General features: G+C 58.7%; 1 protein-coding gene across 2 annotated transcripts in view; it reads left to right on the forward strand.

Moving 5' to 3' along the window:
- UBE2O (ubiquitin conjugating enzyme E2 O) overlaps positions 1 to 18,433 on the forward strand; it is a 52,262-nt gene extending 33,829 nt beyond the window's left edge. The window contains exons 2-18 of one of the 2 annotated variants that reach the window (XM_029211384.1): positions 5,195 to 5,254; positions 5,382 to 5,492; positions 7,475 to 7,572; positions 8,250 to 8,313; positions 8,980 to 9,123; positions 9,442 to 9,551; positions 9,688 to 9,838; positions 10,060 to 10,532; positions 10,887 to 11,041; positions 11,286 to 11,398; positions 11,492 to 11,620; positions 12,254 to 12,343; positions 13,107 to 13,803; positions 14,042 to 14,178; positions 15,804 to 16,007; positions 16,105 to 16,162; positions 16,309 to 18,433. In XM_029211384.1, the coding sequence (XP_029067217.1) occupies positions 5,195 to 5,254; positions 5,382 to 5,492; positions 7,475 to 7,572; positions 8,250 to 8,313; positions 8,980 to 9,123; positions 9,442 to 9,551; positions 9,688 to 9,838; positions 10,060 to 10,532; positions 10,887 to 11,041; positions 11,286 to 11,398; positions 11,492 to 11,620; positions 12,254 to 12,343; positions 13,107 to 13,803; positions 14,042 to 14,178; positions 15,804 to 16,007; positions 16,105 to 16,162; positions 16,309 to 16,979 (3,465 nt within the window). In that variant the 3' untranslated portion in view covers positions 16,980 to 18,433. The remainder of the gene's footprint in view (positions 1 to 5,194; positions 5,255 to 5,381; positions 5,493 to 7,474; positions 7,573 to 8,249; positions 8,314 to 8,979; positions 9,124 to 9,441; positions 9,552 to 9,687; positions 9,839 to 10,059; positions 10,533 to 10,886; positions 11,042 to 11,285; positions 11,399 to 11,491; positions 11,621 to 12,253; positions 12,344 to 13,106; positions 13,804 to 14,041; positions 14,179 to 15,803; positions 16,008 to 16,104; positions 16,163 to 16,308) is intronic. The other variant, XM_029211385.1, reaches the window with a different exon arrangement.
- Positions 18,434 to 18,466: the final 33 nt, after the last annotated feature.

Genomic DNA, 18,466 nt, shown 5'->3' on the forward strand with positions numbered 1-18,466 from the left:
GGGGTCAGGCTCTGCTGGGGGGTCACAGGGGGTCAGGCTCTGCTGGGGGGTCAGGCTCTGCTGTGGGGGTCAGGCTCTGCTGTGGGGGTCACGGGGTCAGTCTCTGCCGTGGGGGTCAGTCTCTGCTGTGGGGGTCAGGCTCTGCTGTGGGGGTCAGTCTCTGCTGTGGGGTCAGTCTCTGCTGTGGGGGTCAGTCTCTGCTGTGGGGGGCTGTCCTGAGCATTGTTGGATGTTTAACAGTGTCCCTGGCCTCTAACCACCAGGAACCAGCCCCCACCCACCCCACCCCCCGCTGTGACAGCCAAGCGTGTCTCCAGACATTACAGATGTCCTCTGGGGGGCAGAGTTGCCCCCAGTTGAGAACCACTGGGCTACCTGGTCACCCTGCCCTGCTCAACAGCCAGATGACGCTTTTAACGTGACCCCCGCCCCCGCTCAGAGACCTGCAAGAGCTCCCGTCACTCAGGACGGACTCTCAGGTCCTTCCCTGGTGCTTTTTCTCTGAGGCCCGAGACGCCTGGCCTCACCTCCTGTTCCTTGCTGCTCTGTCGCAGCCCTGCTGGCCTCTGCTGGGCTTCGAACATCCAGGGTCGTCAGGGCGGCTCTTTTGTCTGCTTGGAAAGCTCACTCCCTTAATACACTCAGACCTCTGGTCACATGTCACCTTGGAGCGGTCTTCCCTGGTCACCCTCTCAAAATAAATAACTTGCTCCCCTCCCGTTTCCAGCCTCTCCCCCACACACCCTGGGTAGCGCCTCGGTTTTCTGTATGGCACATAGCACCACCTGACCTCTGTCTGTGTGTGTGTGTGTGTGTGTGTGTGTGTGCGCGCGCGCGCGCACGTGCCTGTCTGTCTGTTTCTCTGCTGCACTAGAATGGAGGCTGAGTCAGAGCAGGTCTTATCTCACCAGTGCCTGTCCTCCCTGAAGCCTGGCTCTCTTCCTCCAGAGCAGGTGCAGGAATCCTCGCCATGCGGGGCAGGTGTGTTTGTTACTCCTGTTTCCAGAGAAGGCAGTGGAAGCAAAGGATGTGGGTTCTCGGATTCCACCAGGCACGTCCCGCAGACATGTCACAAAAGTGTCCAAGCACAGGGAGTTATACCCAATCTCTTGTAATAACCTGTAACGGAATATAATCTGCAAAGAACCCACAAAAACAAATCGCTGTGCTGTACACTTGAAACTAACACAGTATTATTAACACAGTATATTGTAAATCAACTATACGTCAATTTAAAAACATGTTAAAAGTCTCCAAAGTAATGCATGTTCGGTTTTTTTTTGTTTTTTTTGTTTTTTTTGCGGTACGCGGGCCTCTCACTGTTGTGGCCTCTCCTGCTGCGGAGCACAGGCTCCAGACGCGCAGGCCCAGCAGCCGTGGCTCACGGGCCCAGCCGCTCCGCGGCATGTGGGATTTTCCCGGACCGGGGCACGAAGCCGTGTCCCCTGCATCGGCAGGCGGACTCCCAACCACTGTGCCACCAGGGAAGCCCGATGTTCGTTTTTAAAACCACCTGTAGCCCCTCTTCACTCAGACACTTTAACATTTTGGTGTGTTACCTTTCTTGTCTTGCTTTTTTTTGTTATCCAGAACCTCTGATAGCTACAGCTCTCCCTCAAGAAATGTTAAACAGTAGTTCACCACTTACAGAGGTTGTTCAGAATTCTAGAACCAATAATGACAGTTAAAATCTATCCACCTTCCACCTCAGATCCCACGCTGGTAACAGTTTTTTAAAAACTGCGTCCAGGGTGCGCCTAACAAAAAACGTGGCTCCGTTTCATGATTTAGTTTCACTTTACAATCTGGCATTTTCCTAGAGCAGGCACAGCGCCGTCTGGTGTTAGCCTCCAGCGTCTGGTGCCTGTGGTCTGGGTGCCTGATCTCTCAAGGGTGGGAGGAGCAGAGGAGGGCAGGCTGCTGAGACGCGGTGGTATCTCCCACCTGGAGGCCTCGGCGGGCGCTCAGGGCCCTGATCCGCAGGCAGAGGCCACCACAGCCGCCTGCCATGTGCCCCAGAAATGAATAGAGCAGTTGTTGCTTTTATAACCAGGAGAAGAATTACTGTCTTTCAGAGGGTGTGGACCTGCCAGAAATGTGTTTTACTCTGTCCCTATCTCTACTGCTCTGGGGAGGGAGGAGCTTTTTCTGTGGTTAAGCGAATGGACTCGAGCTAGACTGCCTGAGTTGAAGTCCCAGCGGCACCACTTAGGAGCCGTGTGACCATGAACACATGACTTATTTTCTCTTTGTCTCAGTTTACTTATCTGTAAAGACAATGACAGTATGCTTATTTCGTGGAGTTGAGGATTTCTCAGGTTAAAACACGTGAAGTGCTAGAAGACTGCATGGAGTGTAATACACACCAGCTGTGCTGTCGCTGTGAGGAGAGGCTTCCAGAGCAGGGGTTCTGAAAGCCTTCAAGATGCAGGGAGCATGTGTCTGGAACAGGGAGAGGCGAGGAGGACGTGGGTAAGCGCTGTTCCGTGGGAGATGCTCGGCTGGAGCTGCTGGCGGATGTGAAAGGAGCAGTGCCCAGTGTGGTGGGACATGGGCACCTGGGAGGGAAACTTGTGAAAGAGCATGGAGAGGCTTGCAAGTCATCCTTGCCCTCCCAGGCGTCTTGTTCTCATTTTCTGGAATTCCCAAGGAAAAGAAATGTAGCCAGAGGGACTTCCCTGGTGGCGCAGTGGTTAAGAATCCGCCTGCCAATGCAGGGGACACAGGTTCTATCCCTGTCCGGGAAGATCCCACATGCCGCGGAGCAACTAAGCTGCTGCGCCGCAACTACTGAGCCCACGTGCCACAACTACTGAAGGCCACGTGCCTAGAGCCCGTGCTCCGCAATGAGAGAAGCCACCACAATGAGAAGCCCGTGCATCGCAATGAAGAGTAGCCCCCGCTCGCCGCGACTAGAGAAAGTCCGCGTGCAGCAACGAAGCCAAAATAAATTAATAAATTAAAAGAAAAAAAAAAGAAATGTAGCCAGAATAGTGGCCCCTGCACCCCTCTGTCCTCCCTGCCACACCGCTCTGCTCTACACTGTCATTGTCATTGTCATGCGAGATCAGAAGAGCCTGGAGACCCAGCTTCAGGGTTGAAGGGAGTCAGGCTCGGGCAAGAGGCCAAGCGCAGGTCAGGAGAGCCACATCCGGGGACACGCTGGCTCACCAGGCCCCCTCCTGGGAACTCGGGGACCTGCCTGCCCCACAGCCTCGCAGAGGTTCTACAGAGGGAGGAGGGAGAAAACCCACCCCTGGCCTTGCCGTGACAGCTTTCGCTGGCTGTGTTGTTCCTGCTTCGGCCTCAGAGCAGGGGCCTCAGTTTCCCGTACCCCATCGGGGGCAGCGAGGCTGGGCTGTGTCCCATCAAAGACTGTACTGATTTAGGGTCCGCACTTGGCCCACTCCCTTCCTTTCCTGGCAGCTCTCTCGGGGACTGACACAGACGCCGAGGTTGGGATGATGTGCAGACTCAACTTGGGTCTCTCCTCAGGGTCCCTGAGCCCGCGAGGCAGCCTGTGCCCACAGCCGCAGCTGCTCCAAGCATGGCGTCACCTCCCGCCCCATGCAGCACTGTCCATCTCCCAGTGGATTTCCCCTCACTGCAACTTCTGGTTTCTATGGCAACTTGGAAAGACCTGCAGTTGTGGCTTTTTGAAGTCTAAAATGAGAGCAGAGGTTTGAGATAGGGTGGGACAGCACTGAAAATACCATGTCCCACCCAGGGATTTGGGCCCAGAGGGCTCCAGGATGGGAGGTTCTTTGAATTAGAAAAATGGCACTGTCATCCCAGCACACCCTTAGCAGAGTTCCACGTGGCCCCTTGCAGCCTCCTGGGATCTTGGATCCTGAGCTCAGGGTCTTCAGCCTGCGCCTAGGGGGCAGCGGAGGCAGGTGGAGTGATCACAGCACTTAGCGTTGGCTGAGCCCTTACTGTGGGCCAGGCGCCTGGTGGCCGGCTGTGCTTTCACTGCCTCGTTAATCCTCTGAGCCACTCACCCCGCCTTTTACACGAGCGAGCACTTTGCGAGGCTGCTTTGCAAGGCTGCAGCGCCAGCGCAGGTGAGTGTCTGGTGTGCTTAACACCGGGGCTCCCTCTCATCTGGAACACGGGCTTGTGTCCCTGTAGGAGCATCTCTGTCACCTGTTGATGGCGGGCCCATTGCTTCCCCTTTACTTTTTTTTAAAGTCACATCCCACTAATAGCAGGGTTTGCTTTAGTCATTGCCAGGATTTCGGTGCCCTTAAGCGCGTGTCTCCCTTCTCAATTCTCTTCTCGTGAGGTCACCGTTCCAGGCCCCACGTTCTACGGTGGAGTGATCTTGAGTGTTCGGTTGGGTGTTTGAGGGAACAGCTCTTCCATCCCCCTAGTTTGGGGTCTTGGAGGTGCCTGAGCCAGGGAGGTGGGCAGTCACACAGAGATGCACCGGTTCCCAGGACTCAGTGAAGAACCACAGAGGAGCGGCCCCAGGTTTGGGGAGCCAGCAAGGAAGATGCACTGGCCCAGTGGAGAAGCGTCTCCCGCCTGGGCTGCTGTGGGGCATCCAGTGCCCGGCAGGGGGAGGGGCTTTGTCATGGAGGGATCGGTCAGTGCTTGCTGCGCAGTTGGCCAGGCTCCAGAAGCCGGCGTCCCGAGAGTCGGTTCCTCAGCAGCTTGCAGTCCTCTGCGGGGCAGTCGATAACGAGCAGGCTGTGACTGGCCGGGCAGGATGGCCCAGATTAGAAGGTGGTGAGGCTGATAGCGGCTTCAGGGTGACCCTCGGCCCAGTGTCACACTCCTCCTCCAACCCACCCGCTCAGCACTCGGCAGCAGGGTGCAGGGCAGGCAGAAGCTGGAAAAAGGATTCCACTCACAGCAAGATGTTTGGCTCTCTGCAGAATGGGCTGTTAAATCTTCAATTTAAAATGAGGCCTTACGTGGTTTGTCATGTAGCCACACCTTTCAGCGTGATCAGAGTTACCGCTGGTGAGCACGGTGTTTGCCTTTGGTGCGGGAGGTCGCACCTGGCGTGCTGTCTCCTGATCCAGGTGCTGTTGGAGGGGCGCGTGGGGTTTGGCAAAGCCAAGCTCTGGGCTTAGGGTTTGTGCGCTTAGCTATACGTATGCTACGCTTCACTAAGAGGTAGGGAGGAGACTGTATCCTGTAGGTGATTTTGGGGGCCGTGCTCTGACACCTGTGCTCTCTGTTCCAGTTGAAACTAGAGGACCGCTCCGTGGTGCCCCGGGATGTGGTCCGGCACATGCGCTCCACTGTGAGTCCCGCGTCCCACTTGGTGGGGCAGGGTTGGGGGCGGGGGTGGCCTGGGGCATGTCCTGGCCGGGTCTGCCGGGTGGCCCCGCGGGGTGCCTGCCGGGACCTGGATGCCTTCTCCCCCGCAGGACAGCCAGTGTGGCACAGTGATCGACGTGAACATCGACTGCGCCGTGAAGCTCATTGGCACCAACTGCATCGTCTACCCCGTCAACAGCAAGGACCTGCAGCACATCTGGGTGAGCCCGCCCCGCCTGCCACCCCTGCTGACCTCCCCTCTCGGGGCTCTGGTTCTCTCCGCGGCACCTTCCCAGGCCGGGCGGCCAAGCCCAGCAGTCAGCTCGCTCCCTGCAGCCTGACCATGCTTCTTGTGAGTCAGCCATTGAGACGCGAGGTCAGGACACAGCTTTACGTCTCCAGCAGAGACTGCTGGTTTCTCTTCTCCTCTAATGCTTTTTTTTGGAACAAATTTCTTTTCAGCTTACTTTTTTAATGATTTCAAACTAACTGAAAAGTTGTAGGTACCTTTATCCCCTGCAACATCCAGGTTCCTTAGCTGGTGATGTTTCGCTGCATTGGCTCCAGCGCCTTTCCTCCCTCCTTCCCCACCTCTCTGTGCTCCTCTGTCGCTCTCTCTTCCTCACGCCCCCCACTGCCTTCTCTCCCTCCCTCTCTCCCCTCCCCTTTTCTGAAACGTTTGAAAGCAAACTACAGGTATGATGCTATATGACCCCTAAGTATTACAATGTGTATTTCCCCAAAACAGAAACACTCTGCTGTTTAAACACCATTCAAAGCCCCAGACAAGGACTTTGACCCAATACTGTCCAATCCACAGACCTCATTCAGTTGTCCCAACAATCTCCTTTTTCCCCTCTGACCCAGGATTCCATCAGGAGCACACACAAGAATTGTCAGCTCTCTGATCTCCCCCAGTCTGGAGAGGTTCCCCACTCTTGCTTTGTCTTCCTTATCCCGGGTGACCCTGAGCGTGGGGCCATCTGACGGTGCCCGTGACCAGCCTGGGGCCGTGCGTTCTTGGCAGAACTGCCACGGAAGTGCCGCTGAGCTCTTCGCTGGCCCGTAACGTCCCGCGGCCGCAGGGTGGGGACATTCCGTTTGCTCCCCAGTCGTCTGGGGCTCTGCCATGCCTCCCCACCGTAAAGTCAGCATTCACCCCGTTGGAAGCGATTGTATCAGCTTTGTGGGGAGATATTCCGGGATTGTGTCAATAACCCGGTACTTCTCAAACCCCCGTACATCAGCCTTAGCTTCCATTAACAATTCCCAGCTGAATCAGCCAGCACTCCGGTGGCTGCTAAATGGGGATTTTATGACTCCATCGTTGCCTACTTGTTTTTATCAGTTTGGCATCTACTGTATGGAAGAGCTGTACTTTCTGTCCCATTTATTTATTCATTTTTTACATCAGTATGGATGCAGAGATTCCTGTTTTGTTCAGTTGGTAATAACCTATTACTGTCATTATTTGTTTTGTTGCTTGAATGATCCCACATTTGGCCAGTCGGATCCCCTTCAAGCTGACGTGTGTGTCCTTTTGACATATCCCCACCATTTTTTTTTAAACACTTTCTTTCCATCTTGTATTTTTTTCTCATCCAGCCTAGAGTCAGCTGTTTCTTCAAGGAGCCCTGGTTCCTTTCAGAAAACGGTATTTCAAAAGCCAAGGTCTGAATGCACGCAGGGTGTGCTAATCGCTGCTAGGCCCTATTCAGGGCAACACGGGGGAATACATGTATGTGTACATAGGTAGACACACACACACGTCTAAATACTTCCGTGCCTGTTCTGTGTGTGTAAGATGTATGGGTTCGTCTTGATCCTTCCAGCCCCAGTCCAGCTCCTCAGGTCCCTCCTCTCTTGCCCTCCCTGTTCCTGTATTAGTGAGTGCCGTCCCCAGTAGTGAGAGACTTGGCTCTCGATATCCTCAGTTGAGTTATTTATTTGCTTAAATCACTTTACTTATTCGTCTGTATAACCACCCTCCCCCGCCCGCTCCCACGTACGTGTCCTGTGTCCCTGGGACGCCGTCAAGCTTCTGCCTCTGCGTAGGAGGGGAGCTGGGGTGCAGCTGGACTCTCGGGGGAAGCCTGCTGCAGCAGCTATCAGGTCGGACCTGTCTGTGCGGCCAAGAGGAACTGGTGCCCTGGACACCAGCCTCATCGGCCACCTCTCACAGCCCTGTCCCCCTGACCTGCAGCCCTTCATGTATGGGGACTACATCGCCTATGACTGCTGGCTGGGGAAGGTCTACGACCTGAAGAACCAGATCATCCTCAAGCTATCCAACGGCGCCAGGTGCGGATCTCCCCGCGGAGGAGCCCGTCCGGCGGGGCGGCCTGGGAAGGGGGGCAGGGGCTGTTGATCTCCCCGTGGAGGAGCCCGTCCAGCGGGGCGGCCCGGGAAGGGGGGCAGGGGCTGTTGATCTCCCCGCGGAGGAGCCCGTCCGGTGGGGCGGCCCGCGAAGGGGGGCAGCCCGGGAAGGGGGGCAGCCCGCGAAGGGGGGCAGGGGCTGTTGTCTCGCTTCCTCGAGGGCCGTGCCAGGGGCTGCAGGCTTTTGGGGCCCCGAGTCTCAGGACCTGACCCTGGGCTGGTCTCCTTGTCAGCCCGGCCTGGTTCTCTGGCTCAGTTTCTGGTCTAGGCTGTACCGTGGCTTCGGGAGAGCTGCATTATCATTTAGGACATCATTTAGGACGCGAGAGGAGCTGATGCTTTATTTTAGGCACCTTAATGGTGGTGAACGCTCAGATCTGGGGGTAGAGTCTTGTTTGTTTTAGGAGAGTTCCTTGTACCAGTGCAGGGGCTGAGGTGTGGGCGGAGGACGAATTTCCTGTTTTGGGGGGGTGGACGTATTGACACCTCTGGACAAGCCCTTTAGATCCTGACCAGCACCACAAGGGGTCCTGGCTGCCTCACCTCCCCTAAGGCTCAGGCACTGTGTCGGGTGCCAACCAAGCCCCTGTGCCCTGTTGCAGGTGCTCCATGAACACAGAGGATGGTGCCAAGCTCTACGATGTCTGCCCGCACGTCAGCGACTCTGTACGTTGGCACCACCCAAGGATCCTGGGGGGTGGGGGGCCCCTCATCTCATGTTCCTCAGCCCCTGGGCTGTGCAGGAGGGACTTCTCAGCAGAGAGCTTGGAGCTGACCCAGGCTAACCACTGCTTCTACACCGTTGCTTTCCTAGAAAAGGGGCAGTGTGTATCCAAAGGTATAGAAGTTTGGGTGTGGGCAGAAGGCAGTAGGATCTTTCTTTGCATTTTGTTAACTTTGTATCTCATCCTTTTTAAATCTCCTGTTTTCTTAGAGCGTATGCAGTATTTTACTGCAATTGACATTTTAGAACAGTAGTACGTGACACAGTTTGTCAATAAGAATACTAGCGGAGTGTGTGTGATTAAGCAGGTTTGGGGACCCCTGTCCTCTGGAGCTTTAGTCCTTAAAGTGCCTCCCCTGCACCAGCAGCATTGTTGTGGCCTGAGGGCTTGGAAGCAAAATGGGTCAGACGTGCATTTCAGTAAGATCCCTGGTGATTTGTATGCACCTGAGGTCTGGGAGGTGCTGCTCCGGAGCCTTAGGGGCTGTGGAGCTGGAGGTGCGGGGCCAGCGGGAGCCAGGCACAGAGCAGGGGGTGCGGGTATGGAGAGCGCCTCCCCTGAGGAGGCAGTGCTTACGGGAACTTTTCTCTGGCCCCCAATCCTGCAGGGTCTCTTCTTTGATGATTCCTACGGCTTCTACCCAGGCCAGGTGCTCATTGGCCCTGCCAAGATCTTCTCCAGTGTCCAGTGGCTGTCAGGGGTCAAGCCTGTGCTCAGCACCAAGAGCAAGTTCCGCGTATTGGTCGAAGAGGTAGGGGTGGGGGCGGGACAGGGGGGTGAGGCCCTGGATCTCCCGCCCCCGCTGCCTCACCTGGGGTGGGGCTGCTCTGAGGACCAAGGGAACCCGGGCCGAGCAAGGTGGGAGGGTGGAGAGTGGCAGGTCCTCTGGGCCATGACTGGAGGTGAGGAGGCCGCAGGGGTGGGCCTGTTCTGGGGGTGTCCAGACTTGGTGCTGCACCGTGATGAGGACCTGCTTCCTGCTCTGGGGGCAGGTGGGCTCCGGACAGCTGCTTAAAGAGAGGGCATTAGAGCCTGCTGACCGTGGCCCCGTCCCGCCCGCCACCCCCAGGTGCAGGTTGTGGAGCTGAAGGTCACGTGGATTACCAAGAGCTTCTGTCCAGGGGGCACGGACAGCGTCAGCCCCCCGCCCTCTGTCATCACCCAGGAAAACCTAGGCAGGTGAGCGGCTCCAGTGCGCCACCCGCTCCAGCGCCCCCAGGGGCGGTCCCCAAGCAAGTCTCTGGGCCGCGGGCACGGGTGCGCGGGGCTGAGAAACCCCTGGCCCAGCCCCTGCCTCTCCTCCCTCCCCTCCCAGGGTGAAGCGTCTCGGATGCTTTGACCATGCTCAGCGGCAGCTCGGGGAGCGCTGTCTGTATGTCTTCCCAGCCAAGGTAGAGCCGGCCAGGATTGCCTGTGAATGTCCAGAAAAACACTGCGCCCAGGGGGAGGGCTCTGTGGCCAAGAAGGTATGTCCTCGGGCTTGGGGCTTGGCGGGCGTTTGAGGAACTGGCCTGGAGCCATTTCCACAGCAGGAAGGTCTGTGCTTTAGGCCTTGGGGGGCAGCCCTGATGACCCTTGCAGGCCAGTTAGGTGTGTACAGCTGTCACCCCTCAGACCGAGCTGCCTGGGGTCCGGCCGCGTCAGCCGGCTCTCCACAGCGCCCGCCCTCCCCATTCCTTCCCCGCAGGTGAAACGCCTCCTCAAGAAGCAGGTTGTGAGGATCATGTCCTGCTCCCCGGACTCCCGGTGCTCCAGGGACCATTCCGTGGAGGACACAGGCAAGAAGGGGGCGGCCAAAGCCAAGAGTGAAGCAGGGTCCGCCAGCCCCGAGGAGACGCCCGATGGGTCTGCCAGCCCCGTGGAGATGCAGGACGAGGGCCCCGAGGAGGCCCACGAGGGGGGCGAGCAGCTGCCCCCCTTCCTGCTGAAGGAGGGCGGGGATGACCGGCTGCACTCGGCCGAGCAGGACGCCGATGACGAGGCCGCCGACGACACAGACGACAGCAGCTCGGTGACCTCCTCTGCCAGCTCCACCACCTCCTCCCAGAGCGGCAGCGGCGCAGGTCGCAAGAAGAGCATCCCCTTGTCCATCAAGAACTTAAAGCGGAAACACAAGAGGAAGAAGAATAAGATCAGTCGGGACTTCAAGCCGGGGGACAGGTGAGCTCAGGGGCGCCTCCCTTTCCTGGCCGGGTGTCCTGCCCCCGCCCCGCCCCCACACGCATGCACACCCAGGCTCACATGCTCGTGGGCGCGCTCGTGGTCTGCAGGCCCCACGAAGGCTCAGGGGCGCCCAGCCGAGATGACGTGGGTGCCTGGGCTTGGCCGGGTGGGAAGGAGGGATCTGGGAGTGGGAGAGGGCGGGACGGGGGCCCCTTCCCGGAGGAGATGCCTGGTGGGGAGACTGTTTTTTCCCTGCTGCCTGATGCTCAGGGTTTCAGGTTACCAAGCCCGCGAGGTGGGGCGGTGGGTAGAGAGCGTAGCTGCCCTTTCCTCACTGGTCCTGCCCTGCAGGGTGGCGGTGGAGGTGGTGACCACAATGACCTCAGCAGACGTGATGTGGCAGGACGGCTCTGTGGAGTGCAACGTCCGCTCCAACGACCTCTTCCCTGTGCACCACCTGGACAACAATGAGTTCTGCCCTGGAGACTTCGTGGTGGACAAGCGAGGTAGCGCCGGGTGGGGCTTGGGAAGAAGGGGCGAGAGGTCTGGGCATCAAGGACACTCCCCTTGGATGGTGGCTCACTCTTCTGAAGACTCGGGGAGCCCTTCTGGCCTGCACTGACCGAGCCAGGGAAGCAGTGGGTTCTGGGCCCCGTTGTGGTTGACGTGCAGTGGGTGGGTGGGTGGCAGGTGGCACCACCAGGGTGCCTTAGCTAGTCATGCGTCCCCCCCTCCCCGCTGGGTCCCCAGTCCAGAGCTGTCCGGACCCTGCTGTCTACGGCGTGGTGCAGTCTGGGGACCACGTGGGCCGCACCTGCCTGGTGAAGTGGTTCAAGCTGCGGCCGAGTGGGGACGACGTGGAGGTGAGCGGGTGCTGCCCCCACGTTTCCTTCAGGGTGGGCTCTGGTGGGCTGGATGTAGGGCCCCTGGGCTCACGACCACCCATCCTTTCCCAGCTGATTGGAGAGGAGGAAGATGTGAGCGTCTACGACATTGCCGATCACCCTGACTTTCGGTTCCGCACGACCGATATTGTTATCCGAATTGGCAACACTGAGGATGGAGGGCCTCACAGGGAGGATGAGGTACGTGCGCCCTGGCCTGTGTGTCAGCTGCAGTACATGATGGTGCCACCAGGTGGCACCAGGAGCCAAGACCTGCAAGTCCTTTGGGCTGCGTGTCCACCCCAAGCGCCTTCCCCAGGAGAGCGGCTGCCGGCAGTGGGGCCGCTCAGTCCGTGGGGCCGCTCAGTCCGAGCACCTGCACGAGGACTCACCTGCCTGCCGGGCTCAGGCCTCGTTCACACAGCTTCTCCCTGGGCCTATTAGAGAAGCCCATTCCTGTCCTCCGCGCCACGAGCGTGGTGTCAGGCGCTACAGGAGCACAGGAGAGGCCTGGGGAGGTGGCGTCTGAGCTGGGCCCTGGAGCCCAAGTGGGGACACGGGGTGGGGTTGGGCAGATTCCAGGCAGAGGAAGAGTGGGGACGAGAGTCCTGAGGCTGGAAGCCCGGAGAGACCAGGGTGCGGTGAGCAGGAAGGGAGTGAGTGGGGGGCTCAGTGGACGGTGAGCATTGGGGGTGTTTCAACCAGAGGATCCCGTGCTCGAGTTACTCACGGTGGTCTCTGGCTGGTGCCCACATCCCTTCTGTTCTCATGGCCTTGCCCCTGCCATCACCCTTGGGGAGCTGCACCTTTGACCCTGTCCCATTTGCCCTGCAGCCGTCGGTCGGCCAGGTTGCCCGCGTGGACGTCAGCAGCAAGGTGGAGGTGGTGTGGGCTGATAACTCAAAGACCATCATCCTGCCCCAGGTGAGCCCCTGCAGAGCCCACCTCGCGGCTCCAGACCGTGGCAGCCGGGCCGGGAGCTCAGATCTTCCTGGGCAGGGAGTCTGCTTTGGGGGAGGAAGGTCTCAGGGAAAGGAAAGGCAGTGTTACACCCACAGCCCCGGGGTGAGAGAGTCGGGAAAGCAGAGAGGCAGCCTACAGCTGGATTGCCAGTTGTGTGTAGATTTTCTCAGACCTCCCAGATCTGCCTGGATCCCCATCCACTGTGCTAAGAAAACACAGGTTGCTTCCTTTAAGAAACAGAGCCTTCACACTAACCCTTCTAGGAAAACTTTCACAGATCAGGGAGAGAAAGCAGCTGGGTTCTGAGCGGCAGGGCTGTTTCTGACGCTGTTTCTTCGCTCCCTTGTTTGAGCTGATGCTCACATCCCAGCTCCCCTCTCCTGGCACCAGCATGGGGTGGGGAAGGGGCTCACCCCTCGTCCAGGAGGCCATTCCAGGGGCGGGAACAGGCTGTGACACAGCCCCGCTGACCAAGTGTGCGCAGCAGCCAGGAGGCTGGAACAGGCCTTGGCTGGGCCTTGGGCCCATGGGTGGGGCTGGGGCAGCGGAGGTGCCTCTCAGGGGCCTAGGGCCCACCAAGCACAGAGGCCCAGCTGCGGAGGCCAGAGCAGGAGAGGGAGGAAGGGTGGCGTGGCTGCCGAGGCCTCAGGGCGCCATCAGCTCTGAGGGTTGGGGTCCTGGCAGAGCGCCCCTGAATGGCCTGCGCCCCATCTCCCCCCACCAGCACCTGTACAACATCGAGTCTGAGATCGAGGAGTCAGACTATGACTCGGTAGAAGGCAGCACCAGTGGGGCGTCCTCGGATGAGTGGGAGGATGACAGTGACAGCTGGGAGACGGACAATGGGCTGGTGGAGGACGAGCACCCCAAGATAGAGGAGCCCCCCATCCCAGCCACCGAGCAGCCAGCGGCCCCCGAGGAGGACAAGGGAGTGGTGATCAGCGAGGAGGCTGCCACGGCCGCCATCCAGGGAGCCGTGGCCATGGCCACCCCTGTGGCTGGGCTGATGGAGAAGGCTGGCAAGGATGGGCCCCCGAAGAGCTTCCGGGAGTTGAAAGAGGCCATCAAGATCCTGGAGAGCCTCAAGAACATGACCGTGGAGCAGCTTCTGACGGGCTCGCCCACCTCCCCCACGGCGGAGCCGGAGAAGCCGACGCGGGAGAAGAAGTTTCTGGACGACATCAAGAAGCTGCAGGAAAACCTCAAGAAGACCCTGGACAACGTGGCCATCGCAGAGGAGGAGAAGATGGAGGCGGTGCCAGACACTGAGCGCAAGGAGGACAAGCCCGAGGGGCAGTCGCCTGTGAAGGCCGAGTGGCCCAGCGAGACCCCGGTGCTCTGCCAGCAGTGTGGCGGCAAGCCCGGGGTCACCTTCACCAGCGCCAAGGGCGAGGTCTTCTCGGTGCTGGAGTTCGCACCCTGTGAGTTCGCCCCGTGTGTGTTCCAGATCTGGAGGCCAGGTGGCTGGCCCCTGGCTGCCGCCCAGGGCGGGGGAGCCGTTTCCCTGGCCTGGGCACCAGTCCCCATGCCAGAAGAGGAGGGCAGGGAGCATGTGGGTTCATCCACCTGTCGGGGGAGCGCTCCCAGCGGCCGCCGCACCTCCAGGTGGAGTTCCCAGGCCTCGCCCTGAGGAACTGACCACTCTCTTTCCCCCTCTAGCAAATCACTCTTTTAAGAAAATTGAGTTCCAGCCTCCAGAAGCCAAGAAGTTCTTCAGCACGGTGCGGAAGGAGATGGCCCTGCTGGCCACCTCGCTGCCCGACGGCATCATGGTCAAGACCTTCGAGGACAGAATGGCAAGTAGCCGGGTGCGGGCCGGGCCTGGGGACCGCCGGGCGCCCGAGAGGCTGCAGCCTCGGCAACTCCTTACGGGGCAGGACGGGCTCCGCTGGGGGAGCCACACGGCTGGCAAGAGTCCCGCGCGTGTCTGGACCAGATGGTCGTCCTTTTAAAAGTTACCTTAAGATTGTAATGATCACCTGACTCTTCTCTCGTGTTTTGAAAAATTAGAACATTTTAGAAAAAGTCATAGTTGCCTTTGACCAATCCTCACCCTGCCCCCAGGGGCCATGACTTCAGGAGTTTCATGGGTCTCCTTCTAGGTGATCTGCTTCTGTGTTTACGTGTTCGTGCATCGCCATGAACCAGCCTATCTTGTAGGATTTCTTCTACACGAATAGCACATCATCATACACATCGTCTATAACTTGTTTTTTTTTTCAGTCAACAGGGTAATTTTTGAGACCTGCCCATGTTGATTCACACTGATGTAGGTCATTGCTTTTTAGCTACAGGACAGTATAGCCTCCTGTGGCCACGTCACACTCCATTTGCCACTTCTCTGTGACCTGGGCCCCGTGTTTTGAGTCATGCTGGTGGAGGCGTGTGAGTGCTTCCTTGTTTGTTCCAGAAATGAGCGAGCGTGGTCCATCTGCCACCTTATTGTTCAGCAGACCTTCACTGGGCCTTGCTGTGTACCAGGCACCATGCGAGACACTGAATTTGGGTCCTAGTGAGGCCTCAGCTCCAGCCCAGGCCTGGAGGAAGGGGCCAAAGGAAAGGGACCACAAAGAGAGGCACTGTTGAAATGGGCCTGCAGGCGGCCAGAAACCCCAGGGCAGGGCCAGGAGCGCGTGCGCGGTCAGGGCTGCTCGAGGTTCTTGATGATGCTTTTAGTTTTCCTTGGGTTTTAGTAAAATTCCTTTTGAAAATTCCAGCCCATCTCAGCTCTGCTGATGGAAGAACTCTTTTGTTCGCTTTCTACCCAAATCTCACTCAGAGGGAAAGGGAAATCGTGTGTTATCTTGAGGCCCACAGAGTGGCTCCAGTCCCAAGCACATGCGAGGATTCCGTCACCAGCTCATCCTCGGCCCTAGCCGGCTCTCAGCTCGTTGCTCACCCGGCACGTTGCCCTGGCGATGGTCCCCCCCAACCCCGACAGTCAGTGTGGATCTCTGGTGTCTGTGGAGAGTCTCCTTGATGACCTACAGCCTCAGTTTCTAGTGGTCTCCCAGCATTTTCCCTGACTCCAGTTCCTCTCATCCTTCTAGTTCCCTAAAAGCAAGTGCAGCCTTGCCATCCTGGAATGTTCTTTCATCTTCTGATGGGTTGTAATTGTTGCTTGCTTCACTGGGGGTGGGGGGCTGTTTTGAGGACTGCAACTTACAAGTAATGATTTATAAGGAAAAAACCTGGTAGGATACAAACTGGCTTGGAAAATTCTTTTTGTGCCAGGAGTTAAAAGATGCCAAGCAGGTCTGCACAGAGATGTTTGCGTTTAGCTTCTCCGTTGCGGGCAGTGTCTGGAGTCCCAGGGGGCTGCTCCTGCTGGAGCCGCACAGCGCCCTCGAAAAGATCACATCCAGCTGCCCCGTGTGGAAGCCTGCCGCCAACCTCAACCTTCCCTCCCTCCCTCCTCTAGGACCTCTTCTCGGCCCTAATCAAGGGCCCCACTCGCACCCCCTACGAGGACGGCCTCTACCTGTTTGACATCCAGCTCCCCAACATCTACCCAGCCGTGCCCCCCCACTTCTGCTACCTCTCCCAGTGCAGTGGCCGTCTGAACCCCAACCTGTATGACAATGGGAAGGTGTGCGTCAGCCTCCTGGGCACCTGGATTGGAAAGGTGGGTACGGTGCCGGCACCTGGTCAGGACTGGGGGAGGCCAGTCTGGACAGGTGTCTGGGACAGAGTTGATCGATGGCACTGTGTGTGTGTTTTAGGGGACAGAGAGGTGGACGAGCAAATCCAGCCTTCTCCAGGTGCTCATCTCCATCCAAGGTACGGTGGGCGGGGCCGGGGGTGGTGACAGGGCTGCCGGAGGGCACAGTGACTCTGGGTTTTGCGTCCCCCACCTCCTGTCTGTAGCTCTGGTCTCCTCTCGGGGGTTGAGATCGGGCGGGCCTGATGGGCTTCTCCTCCCGCAGGTCTAATCCTGGTGAATGAACCGTACTACAACGAAGCCGGCTTTGACAGCGACCGCGGCCTGCAGGAGGGCTATGAGAACAGTCGCTGCTACAACGAGATGGCGCTCATCCGCGTGGTGCAGTCCATGACCCAGCTGGTGCGGCGGCCGCCCGAGGTCTTCGAGCAGGAGATCCGGCAGCACTTCGGCACTGGCGGCTGGCGGCTGGTGAACCGCATAGAGTCCTGGCTGGAAACCCACGCCCTGCTGGAGAGGGCCCAAGCGCTGCCCAACGGGCTTCCCAAGGACAGTAGCTCTCCAGAGCCGCCAGCTCTGGCCGAGCTCTCAGACTACGGCCGAGAAGAACCTGAGGACGGAGGGCTGGCCCCTGGAGAGGCCTCCCAGGGCTCAGACTCAGAGGGCGGCGCGCAGGGCCCGGCCTCAGCCAGCAGGGACCGCACAGACCAGACTTCGGAGGCAGCGCCTGACGCCTCAGTGCCACCCAGTGTCAAACCAAAGAAGCGGAGAAAGAGCTACCGGAGCTTCTTGCCTGAGAAGAGTGGCTACCCTGACATCGGCTTCCCCCTCTTCCCGCTGTCTAAGGGTTTCATCAAGAGCATCCGGGGGGTCCTGACGCAGTTCCGGGCCGCTCTGATGGAGGCGGGCATGCCCGAGAGCCTGGAGGACAAGTAGTCAGCCAGCCCTGGAGGAAGGAGCGCCGCTGCGGGGAGAGGCCAGCTGCTGCCTGCTCACTCCCTCCCCTGGAACCTCCCCTCTTCCCTTTCCTCCTCGTCCCCAGTGCAAGCCCCGCCCATTGCCCTTTTCTTCCCAAGGTGAGTTTGATGCTGAAGTGCAGGAAGTTTCTTGAGATGCTGCCATTTCCATTCCCAAGCAATCTTCCAGCAAGCGGGGTCCGCGTGGCAAAGAAAATCTGAACCCTGTTGCTGATTTTCCACTTGTCACCCCAGGCAGGGTGTCCCAGCACTTCCTCCCTCGCCATCTCCACCTCAGGTCGGAGGTGGGCCTTTCGTGGGGGCTGACGCGGGAGAACTCGGGGCCCAGGTGTGTGCGGACCCGCGGGGCCGGACCCATGGGACGAGTGGACGTGCCTTGCATGAAGTGTGGGTTGCTCCAGCGGTTCCCCGGTCCCCTTTGTCCTCTTCAGTCCCACTGTAGCTTCCTAGTGTCCCAGGCCCTCCTGCTGCCACCACCAACCGCCTCCTCCCTCGTCTCCCAGCGCCAACACTCTCCCTTGGGAGTTGTAGCTGCCGTCACAGACTCCTGGCTCTGCTCTGGCCCATTTGCACAGGAGAGCCTTCGGGCCTGTTGAACTCGCTCTCTAAGAGAGGTTGGGACCAGGCTGGGTTCAGGGTGACCCCCAGGAGAGGTGGTGGCCCTCACACGCTGACATGGAGTGAGGACCAGGGAGCTGCTGGGAAGGAAACAGCTGTAGGTGCCTTGCTCTTCCTGTCCCACGGGGCCTTGCGCATCTGCTCCCCCCGCTCAGCCCCATCCCAGGGCCCCGGGAGGCAGCAGCACAGACAAGGCCAGGGCAAGTGCGAGGGCCCCTCCTGTAGACTGTGCCCCTCCCACTATCAAATGCTAACGCTGGGAGGCGGCATATAGCTCCCTGAACACAGCGAGCCAGCCCTCCCTCCCGGAGGATGAGAGCGAGGCCTGTCAGCCCTTCGCTTACAAGCTGCAGGCTCAACGCGGGAGAGAGGCGGCCGGCAGGCTTCTCCCTCGCGGAGACGGGCCCAGAGGTTTACAAGTTTTCTAAGCGTTTGATAATGTGAAGCTCCAGTTGAATGGGATGCTGTTGAGCACATCGCAGCTGTGTAATTTTGGTGTATGTATGTAATATTTAAGATTGAAAGAAAATAAATCTCAAAAGCAAAGATATTAACTCTTACTAGAAAAAAAAAAAGACAAAATAAGAAGCCAAAGCATGATGCGTCTTGTCCGCCTTACGCTGGCTCCACACCTGCGCTGCCGCCACCGCGCGGGCGGCCGGCAGCAGCGCGGGAAGGGCGGGGCCGGAGCCAGTGTCTTGTTCGAGGATCACCCGGGGTGACTGCCGCCGGGGCTGTGCTTCCCCGGTGCGTTGTTCATGTGGAGATGTGAATGCCTACTGCTTAAGATACCTGTATAAAGTGCGGTGTGATTAAACTTTTTTTTTA

Source organism: Monodon monoceros, unplaced genomic scaffold, assembly GCF_005190385.1.
Source record: "Monodon monoceros isolate NGI ecotype Baffin Bay Population unplaced genomic scaffold, NGI_Narwhal_1 Super_Scaffold_9, whole genome shotgun sequence".
Classification (NCBI taxonomy): Eukaryota; Metazoa; Chordata; class Mammalia; order Artiodactyla; family Monodontidae; genus Monodon; species Monodon monoceros.